The 22,758-nt window shown below is 41.4% G+C and overlaps 1 protein-coding gene across 4 annotated transcripts in view; it reads left to right on the plus strand.

The window, feature by feature from the left end:
• CEP120 (centrosomal protein 120) overlaps positions 1 to 22,758 on the plus strand; it is a 91,396-nt gene that overhangs the window by 60,176 nt on the left and 8,462 nt on the right. For 2 of the 4 annotated variants that reach the window (XM_069962646.1, XM_069962644.1), the window contains exons 19-21: positions 9,452 to 9,597; positions 10,854 to 10,945; positions 16,021 to 16,135. In XM_069962646.1, the coding sequence (XP_069818747.1) occupies positions 9,452 to 9,597; positions 10,854 to 10,945; positions 16,021 to 16,135 (353 nt within the window). Of the gene's footprint in view, positions 1 to 9,451; positions 9,598 to 10,853; positions 11,453 to 16,020; positions 16,136 to 22,758 lie in introns of those variants that run through there. The other 2 variants (XM_069962648.1, XM_069962647.1) reach the window with 2 other exon arrangements.

Here is a 22,758-nt window from a genome sequence, read left to right on the forward strand (position 1 = left end):
ACTTTACTTTAATGAAAACATCAAATGTTTCTTCTAATTATGTTATCACAATAGCATTATTAGAAGTAACATTTAGAATTATATGTGCGCTCAGCTGATTGGCTGATCGGCTCAGCGCACATATAAAGAGCCGGTCCGCAGTACAGTGACTTCACTGTGCTGCGGACCAGCGAAGAGACAACATCGGGGTGAGTATAGAGCTCTCCCCACCCCCTCCCCAGCACTGCACCCCTCCCAGCAAGGAAGGGGGGTCACTTAACCCCTTCCTTGCTGGGATGGGTGCAGTCTGACATCAGTCTGGCCCCCAAGGGGTTAAGGGGGATGCAATACATCCTCCCTTAACCCCTTGGGGACCAGACTATAAGCAGCGATCTGTAAAGATGCTGCATACTGTAAGGAGCACAACACCGCTCACAATGATGGGTGTTGTGCTCCTGTTTCTGTGTTTTTTGTGTGTTTCTCCCTTTTTGTTTTTCAGATATCGGTATCCTGGGGATTACGTCGGATTCCGTGGACTACGTCGATGACCAGCGTTTTTTTATAATTTTTTTTTTTAATAAAATGGTCAATGAGGGGTGTGGGGGTGTTTTTTATTTGAATAAAAAAATTTTTTAACTTGTGTCTTGTCTTTATTTCTTTACTTTATAGACTTAGTAGTGGAAGCCGTCTAATAGACGGAATCCATTACTAAGTTGGGGCCTAGTGTTAGCCGGTATAAAATGGCTAACACTAACCCCCTATTATTACTCCAGTACCCAATGCCACCAGGGGTACTGGGAAGAGCCGGGTGCCAGTGGTCCAGGAGCGTCAAAATTGACGCTCCTGGACCGGGCGGCAGCAGGCTGGTAAGATTTAGGCTGGGGAGGGCCTAAACCAATGGCTCTTCCCACCCTGGTGTTACCAGGCTGCTGTCGTTTGGTTTTTAACCCGGCTGGTTATAAAAATAGGGGGGACCCTATGCGTTTTTTTTTTTTTTTTTTTTTAAATAAATAAATAATTTTAAAAAAACGCATAGGGTCCCCCCTATTTTTATAACCAGCCGGGTTAAAAACCAAACGACAGCAGCCTGGTAACACCAGGGTGGGAAGAGCCATTGGTTTAGGCCCTCCCCAGCCTAAATCTTACCAGCCTGCTGCCGCCCGGTCCAGGAGCGCCAATTTTGACGCTCCGGGACCACTGGCACCCGGCTCTTCCCAGTACCCCTGGTGGCATTGGGTACTGGGGTAATAATAGGGGGTTAGTGTTAGCCATTTTATACCGGCTAACACTAGGCCCCAACTTAGTAATGGATTCCGTCTATTAGACGGCTTCCACTACTAAGTCTATAAAGTAAGGAAATAAAGACAAGACACAAGTTAAAAATTTTTTTTATTAAAATAAAAACACCCCCACAACCCTCATTGACCATTTTATAAAAAAAAAAAACGCTGGTCATCGACGTAGTCCACTGAATCCGACGTAATCCCCAGGATACCGATATCTGAAAAACAAAAAGGGAGAAACACACAAAAAACACACAAACGGGAGCACAACACCCATCATTGTGAGCGGTGTTGTGCTCCTTACAGTATGCAGCATCTTTACAGATCGCTGCTTACAGTCTGGCCCCCAAGGGGTTAAGGGAGGATGTATTGCATCCCCCTTAACCCCTTGGGGGCCAGACTGATGTCAGACTGCACCCATCCCAGCAAGGAAGGGGTTAACTGACCCCCCCCCCTTCCTTGCTGGGAGGGGTGCAGTGCTGGGGAGGGGGTGGGGAGAGCTCTATACTCACCCCGATGTTGTCTCTTCGCTGGTCCGCAGCACAATGAAGTCACTGTACTGCGGACCGGCTCATTATATGTGCGCTGAGCCAATCAGCTGAGCGCACATATAATTCTAAATGTTTCTTGTAATAATGCTATTGTGATAACATAATTAGAAGAAACATTTGATGTTTTCATTAAAGTGATGATTAGTACAGAAAGCTCTTGCCGGCAATATGAATTAACTTATGGAGCTTCCTGTACTAATTAATATTTAATTAATAAAACACATTTTCGATTAAATAAATTCAGTTTCGTTGTTCAATAATTTAATTCTAAGGAATCCATCATTGTGCAATTAAATATACTGTCAAAAAATAAATATATATATATAAATATATACATTTATTTATATATCTATTTATTTTAACAGTATATTTAATTGCAAAATGATGGATTCGTTAGAATTAAATTATTGACCAACGAAAGGCACTTTATTACAAAGAAAATGTGTTTTATTAATTTAATATATTAACTATTAGAGGCATCGGCATTCGGCATCATTGCCGGCTATTTTTGAAGTACTCCGTACGGATCGCCTGTCAATCCACGGCCGCATGTCCAGCCGCAAACAATGGTCTTGTTCATTTTTTACGGGTCCGTTTACGATCGGGCCGTAGATTCATACATAGTGTGCACTGTGCAGCCGTATATCCTATACTTTCCAGCGTACGCATGAACCACCAAAAATACCGCCGCACAATTACAGCCGCACAGTTACATAGTCTGAACCTGGCCTATGAATGTAAATAGCTATATGCAGCCCTATCTAACCATTAAACAGACAGTAAACCTAGATAAATGTACTGATGCCCCTAAATAGACTGAAGTTTGTGGAGTTTGCCTAAAAAGGGTTTAGCACCCTTTACCCAGCACCCCCACCCACATCCATCTTCATCATTTTCTTATGTTTTTCCCTTGTCTATTTTGTCTCTTTTATTCTTGTTTTATAGAATTCATAAACCATCATAATGGGTTATTGGTAGCACATTATATCACATTATTTTCATAGCTGTCTATTGTTCTGTATGGGGTGTGATTTACACATTGTTCTTTTCTCTAATTTGGCAATAAAAACATTGTTTGAAACTTTGATCATAGAGCTATTTTGAACAGCCACAACATGGCAGACCAACAATCCTATAAGTGATATGCCAGGCTAAACTACCAGGTCATTGCATTTAAAGAGAGAAAAAAAAAATGTTTCTGAAAAGTTTTCTTTTACAGCCAACCATGAACTGATTTTTTTTAAATACATGACCAAGTAAAAAGACTTTACTCTCCAATTGCAAACAATCATTCCCCTATAATTTACAGCCTCTTGTCTGCCAAAACAGCCGATATCGGCATTTTCCGCTGACCATTATCCTTTTTGTATAGAAAACCTTAGTTGACCAAGTTGATCTTTGCAGAAGGTGAGAAGAGGAACCCTTCCTTTGGAACATTGCACTAGGATTACTAAGATAGCAGGCTGAGAAGCCTTTACTAGGTCACCTGCTTCCATCATCATTGGGTGGGTGACAGAGACAGTCTCCATCTTTTTATCCAGGCTGCACAGTTGCCTTGACTGTGATATCCTAGGGGTTAAATAGCTGGGTTAGGAGTGCATTCTACTACAGCTGATATCCACCAAGTTGCCGAGATGCTGTCGTGATTTCATATATGTAACAACAGAAACTTTAGCCAAAGTGTGTGCACATTTTTTTTTTTTCTGCATGTCCGTAGTGTAATGGTTTCCTCTGTGCTATACAGGTGAGGCCGGAGCACTGCCCGCACCCATAGCACTGATCCGCCTCGGCTGGCCAGCTCCATTGATTATCATTAGAAAGGTTTGTTTAACCTGCTGATAAGTTTCCCTTTAAAGAGCATCTACATATAGGTGTCTCATCCTAGGTGGGGATTTTGATTTGGTGAATAGCATCTAATTTACACATTCTTTCTTATGGAGAATTGCCATAAAATAAGTCTCCATATAGCAAACAGGTCCCTTAATTGAAAAAACTGTAACAACCAATTAGCTTAAAGGCCATCAACGGCTGTGTTTATTATGGCTCTTGGAAAGTGAGGATAACCATTTGAAAATGAAAAGGTGAAAAAAAAAAAAGGGAAAGTTGTCTTCCCCCTTTTTTATTTAGTCCGTTACTATAAAATGCATACATACATATTTTCCCCCTAGTGTAGTTGATGATGTGCAGGACAGAATTGCATGGTTTTGGATGTAGTACAGGGCCACATAAATGTCAATTATCTAAAGCTGTCTGGATGCTGCCTATCTCTCTCCCTTCTTTTTGTAAGGGCAAATAAGAGAGGCATGTCCAGGTCATTTGTCGTCTAATCAAACAACAAGCTCTTTTTCTGCGTTTGCTCAGCGCACATTTTTCTGTCTGACATCTGGCTTGTCCCTCTCCTGTCCCAAGCTTATCCACTCACTATAATTAATTTGATTCATTATTAAGTCCTTTGGCCAAACATGGGAAGCAAGGCTTTGTTTAGAAATATATTAGTCGGAATCTTGGGTAGGTTGAAAACTGTGTCTTGAAACCATCCAGGCCCTCCTACTGCCTTGTCAGATCTGGGTTATTTTCAGAAAACTTGACTTGAGTTCCTTAGCAGGAGAGGCATTATTTTCCCACAGACTGCCTTGGTATGTATGAGTGGGAGAGTGAGCGGTGGCCACTATGTAGTGATTGTTTAGTCTACTGTATGTGTGTTTACCGCTCTTCTCAGGATTTATAGGCAGCTATGGTAAAATAAAAATTGTGATTGCTTGACTGAGGAGCCGTTTGTCCTTTTACACTTGCTGGGTTGGCATGTCTTTATGACATATCAACCTCTTCAGTCCTGGAAGGAGGTTAAAACTGTACAGGCCAAGCTTTAGGAATGAATTCTAAGGGTTATATTGATTTAAAAAAGTATTAGAATCTGTTGGTATCTGGACTAGCTAAATGGATAATAATAAGCTAAAAGCTAATTATTCACTCAGTAGCATATGCTTTGCAGGGATTGGCAGTAGAGATGTGTGCAATAAAAATATTCAGTAAAGAGGCAGGAATTGAAGCATACAAGCTGAAATGCTTTAGAATAATAAAAATATATCATGGTTGTTAAACAATGTGAAACTTTTCTCTGACTTATTTTCTTTTGCTTAAGTGTATGTCTGAATTCATACAGGGATACATATATTGTATTGTCTAGAGCAACTAAATCATTGTATTTCCTGGAATAATTTTTTTAATGGACTTAAAAGGAGACGAATCAGCATGATCGCGCTCCTAGAGCTCCCAGCTGCACCAAATAGATCGACTACGCAGCTCAACTACCATATCAGTGTCGTCTTCATCGGTATGTGTATATGCAGGATTTTTTATTTTTTTAAATTCTGGTGTGCGAGGCAGACCTATCACTGACTAGTCTAATGACATTAGTGGCCTTTGTCAATCATCCCCTTAGAGAGCCAGCTCTCCGCCCAAATGACTAGTTCCAGCTCTCTCACTGCCTTGCACACCCGAATAAAAATGTTTTTCTTGCATATACATTTACCTCTGAAGACAATGCTGGTATGGTAGGGAAGCTGCCTAGTTGATCTATCTGGTGCATCTGTGAGCTATATCCGCACTGGATTGGTTCCTATTTGGTTCTTGCACAAATGCTGAACTATGATGTAGTTTTCGCTATATTAAATTTAATGTATTGAGTATAAGAGTATTGTAGGTCCAGAAAAAAATGTAAATTAGCTCTGGATTAGGGATGCGAGAATTTATAGTACTAATGAAGCGATTTGCTGCTCAGTCTGCGTTTCAGCCTGCTGCCGTTGAACTCTGTGCTGTACATCTCTGGGTGCCTGGAAAAGCTTGATCCAGTTCTGGCAAACTGGGAGAAGTTCCCCAGGACATGGAGTTCAAAAGCAGCAGGCTGACCACCCGATGGCCAAGCCTAGTGAAGCGTTTCGTTCCTACTGTAAATTCGCTCATCCATACTCCGAATTAGTCCCCTTTAGCTGCTGATCCAACATCCTTCCCCCCCCCTCCCCTTTTCCTGTTTTTTGTGACATGTCCACCCTGCAAGAACTGCTTACACAGCCAATCACTAGCCACAAAACCAATTCATATAAAACAGACACATGATACAGTATGGAGAAATAAAATGGCCTTAAACTCTGTTTGTAACTCTGCGGAACTAGACTCACCGTCCTGTTCTGTGCCCCATGCTCATCCTGAAGCTTCTAGTGGCTTCTTCCAGCTTCTGCTGCAGTGACACTCCTGACCACTAGGGTGTGCAAGTGGGCAACTGCTCTGGATTTATAGAGGCAGCTGGTCTTCACCTGCTACTGCCATCTGCCAATCCAGAGACACCTGCACATATTTAAAGCAGCTCCACCTTCTGCTTTCTGACTGAACATAATTGGGTTTCAGCCATTCTGCTGACTGTGTATCCTGACCTGTGCCTGTTCTTTGGATTACACTTATTGCCTGACTCTTGTCTGTACTGTGTACTTCTCCTGTTGCCAACTCTGATTGTGTAACCTGCCTCTTAAGCCACCTGTCCTGATCTTTTGCTTGTCCTACTATGTTACCGGTCTTTCCTGGTACTTCTCTTACTCTCCTGTTAATGACCCGGCTTGTTGACTACACATACTTGCTCTGTTCCCTGGTGCATTGCACCGATTCTGCCTGGTTCTTGGGAACCAGCTGCTGCTCACAGTGGGACCATACTTGTGGAGTCACGTGGTGCTCTCTAGCCACAGAAGTCCAGTTTCTGCACCCTGGAGCGGGATATGTAGGGTTAAAACCTATAGGGAACTCATATGGGTCAAAGCCAAACCAGTTGAGTAGCAGAGTGGGTCCACTCTCGCTGTCTGTTACACAGTGTAAAGGGATTAGGGATAGAGACAGTCATGCAGTGGAGGCCGCATGCACGCTGATGTTTCTGGGTTCCTAGATTTTGCTTGTGGGATACAATACATTTATTTTATTTATTTATTTGCAGAATTTATGTCAAATGCACAACCATCCTGTATGTTTTGCCTGACCGAAAGACTTATGACTCCTTAAGACACTTTACTATATTTATGGCTGGATTTCTGCACTTTCAGCACTAGGGTAGAAGGAAATCTAGCACCCAGCAAGTGTTGAAAATGTGATGGAAACAAAGACTACTTGGCATCCTACTGTAAGAGGGCTACTGATAAACTAGTAATAGCTGCATCTTTCTGAAGTGTAGATAATGCTTTTTATCTGCTTTCTATTCCACATAGCTTGTATTTTATATTCCTTTTTAGTTGTGCTTACAATATATGAAGGGGAAGTGTCAAAGACATTAAGGGCTGTGATAACAGAACGGACATTAGAATTTATTTGTAGTGTCCTCTCAGCAATTTCTATCAGTTTGGTGAAAGCTGTGTTCTTGGCTGCCTTTGACGGTACTATTATGTGAATAAGTAAATAGTGAATGCTGAATCAGTGTATCTGTTACATGAATGCATGGTGGGGCGTCATAATGTTGTCACCTCTACCTACTTATTATAGTGGGCTGCCAAGAGATAGGCCATCAGCATATGGGAAAAGTTTTTTATGATGATTATTTTTAATATTATCATCATCCCATCATTCCATCCTTGATTCTTTTTCCAGTCTGCTTAGGATATCCTCCACTCCAGACAATTGATAAATTATTTGGGCCTGTTTGGTTACTTGCATTTTCTTCCTAAAAACTGGCAATAGTTTAGCTGTGTTGTAATATAAGCATTCTTTAGTCAAAATGATGTTACAGAAAATCAACACAAATCCTGGTGGTGGACAAATAAATAATATATATATATATATAATTTTTTTTAAGTTTAAAAAAAAACCCTTATAAACCCCCCTCCCAATAAAAGTTTAAAATACCCCCTTGCCCATTATAAAAACATTAAAAATAAATAAACATATTATATATTGTAGCGTGCATAATTGTCAGATCTATTAAAATATAACAATATTGTTCCCTCACGTAAACTGAAAGAAAAAGACCACACACCACTATTGCTGATTTTATTACATATATAATATATATATATATTATATCAGAAAAAAAATAATAAAAAGCTATCAAAATTTTTCTGTTACACTAATATGATATTAATAAAGAATTTGAGATCATGGCGCAAATAATGACACCCCAACCAGCCCTGTAGGTGGAAAAATAAAAGCGCTATGGCTCTTAGAAGGTGAGGAGAAACATTGCATTAATTTGACCCAGACGTTCGGGCATCAAAGGGCTCTGTCTTGAAGAGGTTAAAAACCCCAAAACCCCAGACCTGATTATTTCAGATCTAATTTAGTCATAATAACATTACGTTATTGTCTTCATACCGTTTTCTTTTCTTTTTTTAGACTGCTAGCTGGTTCATTTGTAAATACATCCCTCTTTTAGCTGTGTTGTTTTTTTTTGGTATGTGCTCTATGATTTGTCTTGCAGTACATATTAGAATACTATAGCAAACAATCTCTACATATATAACCATTGAGTTTGCGTATTAATGCCTTGGGTTGCCAAACCATTGAGGATATAGAAAAGTGATAAAGTAATTTTCACATAGAACAACTTAAAATACTGCTTATGTAACTGAAAGATTGATGTTATAACGTGGAGCCAGGCATAGCTCAGGGAATCACTAGGCAGAATCCCTAACCCCCACAGCACCCCGCTACCTTTCATAATGTCTTCAATTCTAATACGTAATTGTGAGTTGTAGTCGAATTATTTGGGAACTGACTGATTTGTGGAATTTAACGGTCTACTGTAAATTATACATTCCCCAACTACCCAGTTGTACATTGCTTACATAGGAATACTCCTAAAGCATTAGATAATATATAGGTTAAATAAATTCTTTATTTACAGCAGAAAAATATGTAAAATACTGTCTTTATGAATCTAGGTCCAAGTCCTTTTGAAGCATTTTCAGTTATCAATATTTCAATGTTTCTGGTTTAAAATGTTGCACAGAGTTAAAAAAAAAATCTAACACTGTAGTGTAAATATAAGAACTATGCTAGAGGAATAGCAGGCGTGTTGCAGTCCGTTCACACTGCCATCAGAGTATCTATCAGCAGCCTTGGCAGGTGTGATAGAATACAGCGCCATTTTTACCATCAGAACGATTAACCTTTGTTATCTGTTGGTGGGTACTGCAGATCCAGTAGGGTAGACAAAAGCCTTATATTCTAGCATTACAAATCTATTGTAATAGTTATGTGGCTTTTTCATTCACCTCTAAGGGTACAAACCCACACACCGTATACGCAGCTTATTTACTGCTGCGATACGCAGCAAATACGCAACAAACACGCAACAAACACGCAGCAGATTAGATCTAAATAACTGGACACAGCATCAAATCTGCACCACCAAATCTGCTTCAAATCTGCTGCGTTTTTGCTGCGTATCTGCTGTGTATACGGTGTGTGGGTTTGTACCCATAGAGAACATTATTAAAAGAAGGAAATGCGTTTTTTTTTTTTGGGTCAGATTTATATTGTTAATGCATGTAAGGAAAGTGTAACAATCCATGTTTTGTTATTTAATAGGCTTATTATGTTTCATTGTTTTTGTTTTGTTTTTCAAAATTCTATTTTTTTTTTCTTCTGTTTATATTTTTAATAAAGCGCGAACAAGAGAATGCTATGGCAAGACTTAAAAAGCAGCAAGAAGAACTTGAACAAATGAGACTACGCTATCTGGCAGCAGAAGAGAAAGATATGGTGAAGAATGAACGGCTAGAACTGGAGGAAATCAGGAATGAGCTAAATAGGTACCAAAGATAAACTCCCTGTAGTCTGTGTGTGTGTGTGTGTATATATGTATGTATATATATATATATATATATATATATATATATATATATATATATATATATATATATATTCCATTTTAAAAGAGGTTACAAGTTAGCAGGTAGCAGTAATAACAATGTAAATAAATAAGGGTAGGCTACTTAAAGTGACACTGTCACCCCCTTTGTGCATTCTGACATCTCTACACAGGTGTAAAGGGTATATTTAGCGTTTTTCATACCTTATTTCATATCATACGTCATGGTGCTTGTTCAAGTAAAAAGTGTCCTTTTATCAACTGCAGATTGTATTAAGTGGGCGTGGCCTCGCGGCATTAGCGCCACTTAGCCCCGCTCACAACGGCACCATTGGCCCCTCCCCCTTGATGCCAATTGGTTGGCCGACGTAAAGGGGGTGGGGTCTAGACCTTTTGGCCAGCCTGTTCCAATGTGCCCACTTAACACAATCTGCAGTTGATAAAAGATGACTTTTTACTGGAACAAGCACCATGACGTATGATATAAAATAAGGTATGAAAACCGCTAAATTTACCCTTTGCACCTGTGTAGAGATGTCAGAATGCAAAAAGAAGGTGACAGTGTCACTTTAAAGGGTTTTCCAGGATGAAACTAACACAGCTGCTTACTGACTTCTCTAGTTGTAGAAATTAACATATAACTTCTCAAAAAATATATCATACTAAAGCATTGGTATGCGTGTGTGTATACACGGCCATGTCCATGCATACTTTTAAGGGCAGACAGTGGGAGTGCATGACACAACCATCTCACTTGGATGTGTATGTGGACAAGCATGTGATCGCTAAGAGCAGGCCTTGAGCTTGTCTGGGAACAGGGTCTCTGCGATATGGATCTGTGTATTTATTCAGAGCTGTATGGGCTGTGGCTGCTGGATAGGATGATGGCAGGGGGACACTGAGGGACACAGGGCACTGGAGGGACACTAAGCATCCCTCTGCCATCATCCTCTCCAGCAGCCACAGCCCGCACAGCTCTGGGAGTCGGGGCATGACATCACCATTTTATCCAGGAAGTGAAGCCTTGATGCAGTAGTAAGTGCAGGGAAAAAAGCATTTTATAAGCATTTCCCGTAATAAGTGTATATTGGTAATTTGTATAATTTTTTGTGTTTTGGAGGGGGCGCAATACAATACTTTAATAAAAAAAAAATTGCCGGACTTCTTTAAAATATTGAAATTTTCTGTTTCCATCAGGCTAAAGCTGCAAGAAGACCGAAAACAGCCTGACACCACTAAAAGTCAGGAACAAAGAATGACCGCATCAGGTTCCAGGCCACAAGATGAAGGTTTGGATGAATTTCTCTCTCGTCTAATCGAAGAAAGAGACACTTTGTTAAGAACAGGCGTTTATACTCATGAAGATCGGATCATTAGTGAGTTAGATCGTCAAATTAGAGAGGCAATGGCGAGAAGAAGTGTGAGATGACAATTTTCTATTATATGATGAACAAGTAGCACATGTTCTGCAAAGAATGATAACTAGCCATTGGTTTAGTATGCATATTCCAAAGGTAAAAAGGGCTAGTCCTGTATATTGTTTGTATACATAATGACTTTATATTTCTTTGACAAAACAATTAATATTTTTCTAATATTTTAATTTAAGAGTGTACTGTTTATCTATATTTATGACTTTTAATGTGCATTTGTTTTCTTCCTCTTGAATATGGTAGTGCAGGATGCATAGAGTAACAAATCTTTAGAATTGTAAATTCTGACTGGTTGGGAAGTTTTGTAAAAATGTTTAACTGTATCCACATTTTTCTAATAAATTTTATAAGTAATTTTTCTTACTTACTGTGTGGCCTTTTAAAAAAAAATTGTATTTTTCTTCTCCTAATGTTATTAAACATCTACAGTTTTTTCTAGTTCATTGACATCCCGCTAGACATTACAGGGCCTAATATGTGTAGTAAGAAGTTAGACCTGAGGAAATTCATTAGGCTTCCGCTTACTATGATATCCCTCAACACACCATGATTGTGTCACATAGTACATGAGTGATGAGCTGACACTGCTTGAGCTATCATTATGTTGCTTCCATGATGTAAATGTACAACATGAAGTAGAAAGGAGTACTTTTTTTTTTTTCTTGCTTAGTTTACATGGCAATATACAGTTAAAGTAAGGAAGACATTTTAGAGGGAAATTATATAAGGTCCATCAGTGTTTACAATACAAACAGTGATAAATAGTTGATGGGCACTGCTCACCTCCTCCCTCTGGCAGTACATTCACCTCAGCCCATGTCACAGAGTCTGCCCCCAGTGCACTAAATTACCTAATTGACATAGGGATTAAATGCCCAATGTCACAAACAGTACAGAGGATGAAGGTAAAAAATTTACATTCATCTTTAGTGCCCCTTGCAGTATAAGGAGATATAGGCAAGATAGATTCTTCTAAACTGCTGATAGTTTCAATTTAACCAATCTTAAGATTATGCATTACTACTTTAAACTGATAAGCCCTCACTCGAAAAACATTTATAAGCTGTATGCTAGCCTTTGGCTATCTGGAACTATTGTTTCTATCTTATCATGACAAAACATGACATCCAATGTCTTCAGGTATCAACAAGAATGTTTTTGGGAAAAAGAATAGCAATAATAGAAATTTTGAATAACAAGATTATTCCTAGGCCCCTTTCACACATCAGTTTATGTTGACCTACAAATGTGATGAGAAAAGGACCCATTTATTTCTAATGCCTCATAAACACATCTGTGTCATGGAACTGTGTTAGGGCTGTAATCGGTGCCGTGAATCACCTATGCTAAATGAAGGGGTCTGTGCTAAGGTGGACAGGTTGCCTACAGTTACAGGTGCACATCTGTGGTCATGTCTGTAGGTGTGGGTCTGTGGCTATAGAGAGGGCTACGGATGTGTTAATCGGTGTTAGGTCGGAAAATTGTGCTTGGCATCAGGAAAAGGCCAGAACTGAAAGAAAATCACATCTTGGACTACGTAACAATGCTTGTCCCTACATTTGGGGTTATTTCCCACAGACAAGATGTGACTACTTAATTGTAAAGAAACGTATAAATGAGATCCTGTTAATACTTGTTTGTTATGTATTTGGGTGGTAGAAAAAAAAAATGTATCAGTCAACACAGAGTTGTAGACATTAATTCATATGTGAGCGTCTAGAGACAGCTTCAACTTTCAACTGCACTGTCTGGGAAAAAAAAGTGTTTGTTGTCACAAATGTCTGTAACCATTCAAAAGCTGGGAACCGTCCAGTGGTTGGAAAATTCTGTAAGCATCAGTCTATCTAGAGGCTCATTTAATGTGTCCCAGAGAACTTGTGCAGAAAAATGAAGCCAAATTGAGTCTGGGCGCTGGAAAGTCTATTCGAATTGTGTCCACTTTATTGCTGTGTAACCACTGCGTAACTGTCTGAGAGGCTGAACAGCAGAAGGGTTATTAAGTGACCCCTGTCTCTTTACATTTGCTTTAGAGCCAAAATTAGCTTAAGTGGGCTTTTCGGTTAAAATATAATGTGTAATCTTTATTGCTGCAGTTCAGAAAAGAATGTTGAAGGGTTTATTTTGGGGGAAAAAAAGAAAAGATTAATAGGATTTCAATCTGCTTAAGTATGTTAAAAATTAGCTTTTATATCACCCACTAATTTTAACTTAAATACAAGAAGAAAATGTCAACTTTATCTTTTTCCATTGTAAATCATGAAAAGGTTTAGTGCAGTTATTTGTCTTGCTGTTACAATTGTATGTAATTCTTTACATTAAAACTGGGTTACAGATCTGTAGAATTTGCTCAAATGATTACACAGATATATCATAGTCTGTATTAATAGCATTAGTATTCTAGCTTAAAAAGGGGGTTTGCTACTAAATACATTTATGACTTATCCTCAGGATAGGTGATTAAACTTAGATCAATGGGTGCTCTACTGCTGGGACCTCTATTATTCACTAGAACAGAGTTCCCAGGTCCCCCAATCCTGATCACCCTTATAACCATGGTGACATGAGGACTGTATGGTCTTCAAGCATGTGAACTTCAATAAGCGATATTGAAACAGAAAAGATGTGATATCATGAGGCCACTGCTAATAATATCCAAAGCGTTGTCCGAAACATAAGCTGGAGGAGGACATTATATGGCATGATTATGTCACAGGAGTGGTGATGCCACAAGAGTCATTAAGGGAGAAGTCCGTCGAAAATTTTTATTAAAGTATTTTATTGCCCCCCAAAAGTTACACAAATCACCAATATACACTTATTATTGGAAATGCACATAAAATACTTTTTTCCCTGCACTTACTACTGCATCACAGCTTCACTTCCTGGATAAAATGGTGATGTCACAACCCGACTCCCAGAGCTGTGCGGGCTGTGGCTGCTGGAGAGGATGATGGCAGGGGGACACTGAGCATCCCTCTGCCATCATCCTCTCCAGCAGCCACAGCCTGCACAGCTCTGGCAGTCGGGTCGTGACATCACCATGTTATCCAGGAAGTGAGGCCTTGATGCAGTATTAAGTGCAGGGGAAAAAACACTTTATAAGCATTTTCCATAATAAGTGTATATTGGTAATTTGTATAACTTTCGGGGGGAAATACAATACTTTAATAAAATTTTTTGCTGGACTTCTCCATTAAAGGAGTTGTACGGAGAGCAGGATACGGCTGAAGCCATATACTCCTTAGTGCTCACGTCCAGCAATTCCACAGCTCAAAAGTAATCCTTCCGATGTTGCAATGACATTGGCCTGTACACAATGATCAGCATATGCACCTACTCCCTTTATGCCTTGAAAGGCTTACTTCTAATACATGGAACTGGCAGAAGTAAACAGCGGGGACTCCCCAGACGACAGCTTTAAATCATAAAGGGCAGAAAGGTAAATCACAATCCAGGTAAGATAAAACAGTTGTGGCACTTGCTTTTAGTCCTCTCTATTGTTAAAACTTACTATACTTACTATAATAACAGCAAATCATACATAACATTTAGATTAAAGTAGATTTAGATTAATTCCGAATATTATTCACACACCAGAGGCACTGACGTTGCATCAGTCATTAAGACCAAGTGCTCCTAGTGCCTGTGTGTGTGTAACATCAGCTCTGTTTCTTTGCATAAAAGCAGCTTATCATGGTCAACTCCTAAATGTGTGATTGCTTGACTCTACATATACCAAAAAAATATAAACATCTGGCGTCAGACAAACCTTAACAGTAATTGACTCCCGTTGGATGCAGGCCTACAGTAGCTTGTTTCAGACGAACCAAAAGTACTGGAAGTTTAATCATCTTTGGTATTCAGCTATTTAACTTCGTTATACATTTTGCAGTGGGTCTGAATATTTTGTATTCCAACTTTATTTTGTAATAATTATCTAATTTATGAAGAGCATTTATTTAGCTGCTTCCGAGTATAGGCTTCACCCATAAGGCCGTTTGTTATTGGATGCTTATGCAGTAACAAATGGCATCGAGGGTTATAAGTAATCTGGTAATTAATTGTAAGTATATTGATGAATTCAATGAACTAAAGGTTGAACTCTGTGAACTATGTAATTGTCTATGTAACTGATATGTCCATGTTCATAAACCTGCATAGACTATTCTTTTATTGAAAAATGGTTGTCTCCATGTAACCTTTCTGTATCCCCCCTGACTATGTGGCTTTCATCCAACTCTTCAATATATAGTCTCTCAGGCTCTGTTTTCTTTGCTTACAAGCATGCTGCCTGGAGCTATATCAGTGCCAAATTTATTAGACAATGAGCTGAAATCAAAAGGAAAATTACAGCAACTAGTTTTATTAAAGCTGCTAAAATGTCACTGTCTGACTCCGATGAAAACATATATTACCAATGTGTATTTTCTTAGCCATTGTACTTAGTTGCTTTGTAGCAGTAGACACATCATTATTAGAGATGAGCGAACCTTGAGCATGGTCGAGTCCATCCGAACCTGAACTTTCGGCATTTGATTAGCGGTGGCTGCTGAAGTTGGATAAAGCCCTAAGGCTATGTAGAAAACATGGATATAGTCATTGGCTGTATCCATGTTTTCCAGACACCCTTAGATCTTTATCCAAGTTCAGCAGCCCCAGCTAATCAAATACCGAACGATCGGGTTCGGATGGACTCGACCATGCTCGAGGTTCGCTCATCTCTAATCATTATAAGAAACATTGTAAAATGTATACATACATGTGAGTGTAAATGTGTGAGAGTCAAGACAATAATAAAGGGAATCAAGTGTCAGTAAATGACTTATTATTTATCAAGCTTTGTAGGTGCCAAATATTCTAGATTTCACAGTGGCCACTGAGTGCCACAGTAAAGAGATCATGTCTCAGCAGTCATGTCATTGTCATTACAGGCAGCATTACAATAATAAGTAACTTCTCTGTTACAAGGCTGGAGGCAAATATTTCACAGGATCAGGTGATGAAGACCTTTATATCACAGAAGACTCATATCACAGAAGCTAATAGGTCTGATTTTCTTATGTCCAAGTACCTAATGTAATGTAAGTATGTGATACTGATAAAATCATTGACATCGATTAGAGATGAGCGAACAGCCACCGCTAATCAAATGCCGAACGATCGGGTTCGGATGGACTCGAACCCGAACCCGGTTCGCTCATCTCTAATAATGATACAATACTTATTCACTACTGTCTCTTTTTCCAAAACGTATGCTTTAACCCCTTCCCATACTGCAAAACAAACGAAAAAAATGGTACCGCCCCCCCCAAAAAAAAAACAGAACCTGTAGTTCTACACCTATTGAGGGATTTTGCTCCTACATTGTTCACTTTGATACATTATTGTTATTCTGTATGATGACAGTGATTACAGGTACTTTAGATACCTTTTAGTTTTTTTTTTGCAAACTTTAAAAAGGTAAACTTTTTAGAAAAAACTTGGTTTTGAATTCCCATATTCTGACTTTTAAAACCTCGTCACTTTTTTATGTACGGAGAAGTATAAGGACCTGTTTTTGTGCGCTATGATCTGTATTTTTGAACAACAGACTCGTTGAATGGGTCATTTTATTTGCTTTTTATTACAGATGAGTGAATTTACAGTGGGAACGAAGCAAAGTGCTTTGTTCCTATCTGTACTCCGCTCATTGGGCTGCGGGGCTTTGAGGTGTGCTCCGCTCCATGCCGATCCTCCTCAGGTGCTGGCAAAAGAAGGATCCCATCCTGGGAAACTTCTCCCAGTTTCCCAGGACTGGATCCATCTTTTTCCAGCAGCTGGGGTGGAGCTGCACGAAGCAGAGCACACCTAAAAGCCCTGCAGCCCGACAAGCAGAATACAGAATACACTGCGCGACCCCTCTCTGACCCCCCCCTTCCTGACCCAGGATGTACAGTACAGTGTATTGTTGGTCGTTAAGAGGTTAAGCTCAAAGAGGTACTCTGTAAATTAACAATTTTTTCAATGTTTTTCAATATTGCTTTAATAAAGGTTATACACCATTTTACATTGAGTGGCAGCAGTGAGAGTTTACTAGAGCCACTAGCAGAGAGAGTGATGATGATAATCAATGCCTGTTCTGCACAGCCTGCTGGCCAGAACTTAGCAATGCTGACAATCAGCTTTCCCCCATGTACTGGTGGGGGACTTACTCTGTATCAATAGCACTTTGTGTGTGGCAGCGCTGGATCAGATCTGGGGAGTGGGGACTAGGGTTTGGACAGCCCTGCAGTTTCCAACACAAACATTAGTGGGAGCAGATATGCCCACGCCTTGTTGCACCCTACTGCTGACACTCAATGTAAAATGGTGTATAAATAAAAAATATGCATTCATATATACATTCAAAAATATATTCATATTTCAATTAAGTTATATTACAAATAATATAACTTTATTAAAATAATGTAATAAAATGTTTTTAAAAAATTGTTACTCCCCAGAGTACCCCTTTAGGGTAGCTTCACACGAATCGGATCCACAGCGGATTTCACGCTGCAAGTTTGCAACAAATTTTCATTCCAATGCGGATATGTAACCTGGCCTCTTTAACCGCCCGGGGCATACATTACCTCCTCGGTGCCGCGGCTGTATGTGAGGCTTTCGTTCCCCCGGCGCTCCCCATCAGCCAATCAGTGCTGCCATGCATAGATTGGCTGATGGGGAGCAAGGGGAGCCGGGAGCCTCACACACAGCCGTGGCGCCAAGCAGGTTATGTATGCTCTGGGCCGGGGGGCGGCGGGGGATTAAAGGGAACAGGACACATACTGGCAGTGGAACGAAAATTCCTCTGCGGGTATGTGACCTATTTAACTTCACACTACCAGGATCCACAGCGGATTTCGCTGCAAACTTGCAGCATGAAATCCGCTGCGGATCCGGTATGTGTGAAACTACTCTAAGGGTGGGTTTACATTGAGGAATTCTCACGGATAAACTCAGCGGAATTCCGCCCGCTGTACGCGCTCACGGACGCACACCTTTCCGCCGGCTCCATAGACACCATTCTATGGTGGCTGATTGGCTGATTCCGCATTCCGGCGAAAGAATTGACGTCAGTTCTTTCGGCGGAATCAGCCGGCCCATAGAATGGTGTCTATGGAGCCGGCGGAAAGGTGCGCGTCCGTGAGCGCGTACAGCTGGCGGAATTCTGCTGAGTTTATCCGTGAGAATTCCGTAGTGTGAACCCACCCTTAGGCTGGGTTCACACTACTAAGATTTCAGTAAGTATTGTGGTCCTCATATTGCAACCAAAACCAGGAGTGGATTAAAAACACAGAAAGGATCTGTTCACACAATGTTGAAATTGAGTGGATGGCCGCCATTTAATGGCAAATATTTGCTGTTATTTTAAAACAACGGCTGTTATATTGAAATAATGGCAGTTATTTACTGTTATATGGCGGCAGTGGCGTAGCTATAGGGGTCGCCATGGCGACCGGGCCCCTACGCTAGGGGGGCCGGCACAGCCTCCCCTTGCCACTTCTGGACCTCTTGCCGCCGGACCTCTTGTAAATTCAGTGAGCTTCCGGGACGCCGGCCCCAGCCGGAAGCTCACTGATGCAGGACCGCGGCGCCCGGACTTCTCCTCGCTCCTCCTCAGCAGCTGACATGTGACGTCATCACGTCACATGTCAGCTGCGTACAGTAGAGAGGAGAAGTCCGGGCGCCGCGGTCCTGCATCAGTGAGCTTCCGGCTGGGGCCGGCGTCCCGGAAGCTCACTGAACTTAAAAGAGAAGCTGCCAGGCCTGAGGGAGATCAAGGATCCAGGTGAGGTGAGTTTATTTATTTATTTTCATTTTTTACATAAATGTTGTAATGTGGGGGGCTGCACAAGGGGTCTATACAATGGGGGGGGGGCTGCACAAGGGGTTTTTACTATGAGGGGTGGCTGCACAGGGGGTCTATACAATGGGGGGGGGCTGCACAGGGGGTCTATACAATGGTGGGGGGCTGCACAGGGGGTCTTTAAAATGGGGGGGCTGCACAGGGGGTCTATACAATGGGGGGGGCTGCACAGGGGGTCTATACAATGGGGGGGCTGCACAGGGGGTCTATACTATGAGGGGGGGGCTGCACAGGGGGTCTATACAATGGGGGGGCTGCACAGGGGGTCTATACAATGGGGGGGGCGGCTGCAAAGGGGGTCTATACTATGAGGGGGGGCTGTACAGGGTGTCTATACTATGAGCGGGGGCTGCACAGGGGGTCTATATAATGGGGGGGCGGCTGCACAGGGGGTCTATACTATGAGGGGGGCTGCACAGGGGGTCTATACTATGAGGGGGGGCTGCACAGGGGGTCTATACAATGGGGGGGGCTGCACAGGGGGTCTATACAATGGTGCGCGGCTGCAAAGGGGGTCTATACTATGAGGGGGGGGCTGTACAGGGTGTCTATACTATGAGCGGGGGCTGCACAGGGGGTCTATACAATGGGGGGGCGGCTGCACAGGGGGTCTATACTATGAGGGGGGCTGCACAGGGGGTCTATACTATGAGGGGGGCTGAATAGGGGGTCTATACTATGAGGGGGGCTGCACAGGGGGTCTATACTATGAGGGGAACTGCACAGGGGGTCTATACTATGAGGGGGGATGCAAAAGGGTCTTTACTATGGGAGGGGGGCTACAAAGGGGGTCTATACTATGAGGGGGGTTACACAGGGGGTCTATACTGTGGGGGATCTACACAGGGGGTCTATACTGTGGGGGGCTACACAGGGGGTCTATACTGTGGGGGGCTACACAGGGGGTCTATACTGTGGGGGGCTACACAGGGGGTCAATACTGTGGGGGGCTACACGGGGTCTATACTGTGGGGGGCTACACAGGGGGTCTATACTGTGGGAGGGGGCTACATAGGGGTCTATATCTACATTATCTGTACTCAGAGATATCACTGTGTTATCTGTGCTGTTACATAGGACTGCAGGTGTCATCTACTACATTATCTGTACTCAGAGAAATCACTGTTATCTGTGGTGTTACATAGGACTGCAGGTGACATCTACTACATTATCTGTACTCAGAGATATCACTGTGTTATCTGTGCTGTTACATAGGACTGCAGGTGACATCTACATTATTTGTACTCAGAGATATCACTGTGTTATCTGTGGTGTTACATAGGACTGCAGGTGACATCTACTACATTATCTGTACTCAGAGATATCACTGTGCTATCTGTGGTGTTACATAGGACTGCAGGTGACATCTACTAGATTATCTATACTCAGAGATATCACTGTGTTATCTGTGCTGTTACATAGGACTGCAGGTGACTACTACATTATCTGTACTCAGAGGGATATCACTGTGTTATATGTGGTGTTACATAGGACTGCAGGTGACATCTACTGCATTATCTGTACTCAGAGGGATATCACTGTGTTATCTGTTGTGTTACATAGGACTGCAGGTGACATCTACATTATTTGTACTCAGAGAAATCACTGTTATCTGTGGTGTTACATAGGACTGCAGGTGACATCTACTACATTATCTGTACTCAGAGATATCACTGTGTTATATGTGGTGTTACATAGGACTGCAGGTGACATCTACTGCATTATCTGTACTCAGAGATATCACTGTGTTATCTGTGGTGTTACATAGGACTGCAGGTGACATCTACTACATTATCTGTACTCAGAGATATCCCTGTTATCTGTGCTGTTACATAGGACTGCAGGTGACATCTACATTATCTGTACTCAGAGATATCACTGTGTTATCTGTGGTGTTACATAGGACTGCAGGTGACTACTACATTATCTGTACTCAGAGGGATATCACTGTGCTATCTGTGGTGTTACATAGTACTGCAGGTGACATCTACTAGATTATCTATACTCAGAGATATCACTGTTATCTGTGCTGTTACATAGGACTGCAGGTGACTACTACATTATCTGTACTCAGAGGGATATCACTGTGTTATCTGTGCTGTTACATAGGACTGCAGGTGTCATCTACTACATTATCTGTACTCAGAGATATCACTGTGTTATCTGTGCTGTTACATAGGACTGCAGGACACATCTACTACATTATCTGTACTCAGAGATATCACTGTGTTATCTGTGCTGTTACATAGGACTGCAGGACACATCTACTACATTATCTGTACTCAGAGGGATATCACTGTTATCTGTGAAGTTACATAGGACTGCAGGTGACATCAGGTGACTTATCCAGGTTGCAGAAGTTCAAACTTCATCGTGCCCTGCTGATAGTTTGTTATGGGAGTTTTGCAGCATTTGGCTCTTCAGGTTGCAGTACTACAACCCCCATCGTTTCCAACTGGCAGTTTATGATGAGAGTTGTAGTTTTTCAGCTGTAGAGTCAAAGATTGGAATACAATGATTAGACAATGACACAGTACAGTCCATTAATTATAAGGGGCAGTAGTGCAGTACATGAGGTGGAGGCAGTGACAGGGCATTAGAACATGGTGGCACATTAGAATAATTGGATATAACGTTAGATATGACTTTGCCTGATCGGGTGAGATGGGGGGCCCCAAGCTAACATTTTGCACCAGGGCCCATCAGCCTTTAGCTACGCCCCTGTATGGCGGCCATCCCCTCAATTTCAACATTGTGTGGACAGATTCTTTCTGTGTTTTTAATCCACTCCTGGTTTTGGTTGCAATATGAGGACCACAATACTGACTGAAATACAGTTAGGGCCAGAAATATTTGGACAGTGACACAAGTTTTGTTATTTTAGCTGTTTACAAAAACATGTTCAGAAATACAATTATATATATATAATATGGGCTGAAAGTGCACACTCCCAGCTGCAATATGAGAGTTTCCACATCAAAATCGGAGAAAGGGTTTAGGAATCATAGCTCTGTAATGCATAGCCTCCTCTTTTTCAAGGGACCAAAAGTAATTGGACAATGGACTCTAAGGGCTGCAATTAACTCTGAAGGCGTCTCCCTCGTTAACCTGTAATCAATGAAGTAGTTAAAAGGTCTGGGGTTGATTCCAGGTGTGTGGTTTTGCATTTGGAAGCTGTTGCTGTGACCAGACAACATGCGGTCAAAGGAACTCTCAACTGAGGTGAAGCAGAACATCCTGAGGCTGAAAAAAATGAAAAAATCCATCAGAGAGATAGCAGACATGCTTGGAGTAGCAAAATCAACAGTCGGGTACATTCTGAGAAAAAAAGGAATTGACTGGTGAGCTTGGGAACTCAAAAAGGCCTGGGCGTCCACGGAAGACAACAGTGGTGGATGATCGCCGCATACTTTCTTTGGTGAAGAAGAACCCGTTCACAACATCAACTGAAGTCCAGAACACTCTCAGGGAAGTAGGCGTATCTGTCTCTAAGTCAACAGTAAAGAGAAGACTCCATGAAAGTAAATACAAAGGGTTCACATCTCGATGGCATGGGCATGCATGGCTTTCAATGGCACTGGGTCACTTGTGTTTATTGATGACATAACAGCAGACAAGAGTATCCGGATGAATTCTGAAGTGTATCGGGATATACTTCAGCCCAGATTCAGCCAAATGCTGCAAAGTTGATCAGATGGCGCTTCATAGTACAGATGGACAATGACCCCAAGCATACAGCCAAAGCTACCCAGGAGTTCATGAGTGCAAAAAAGTGGAACAT

Source organism: Dendropsophus ebraccatus, chromosome 3, assembly GCF_027789765.1.
Source record: "Dendropsophus ebraccatus isolate aDenEbr1 chromosome 3, aDenEbr1.pat, whole genome shotgun sequence".
NCBI classification, from domain to species: Eukaryota; Metazoa; Chordata; class Amphibia; order Anura; family Hylidae; genus Dendropsophus; species Dendropsophus ebraccatus.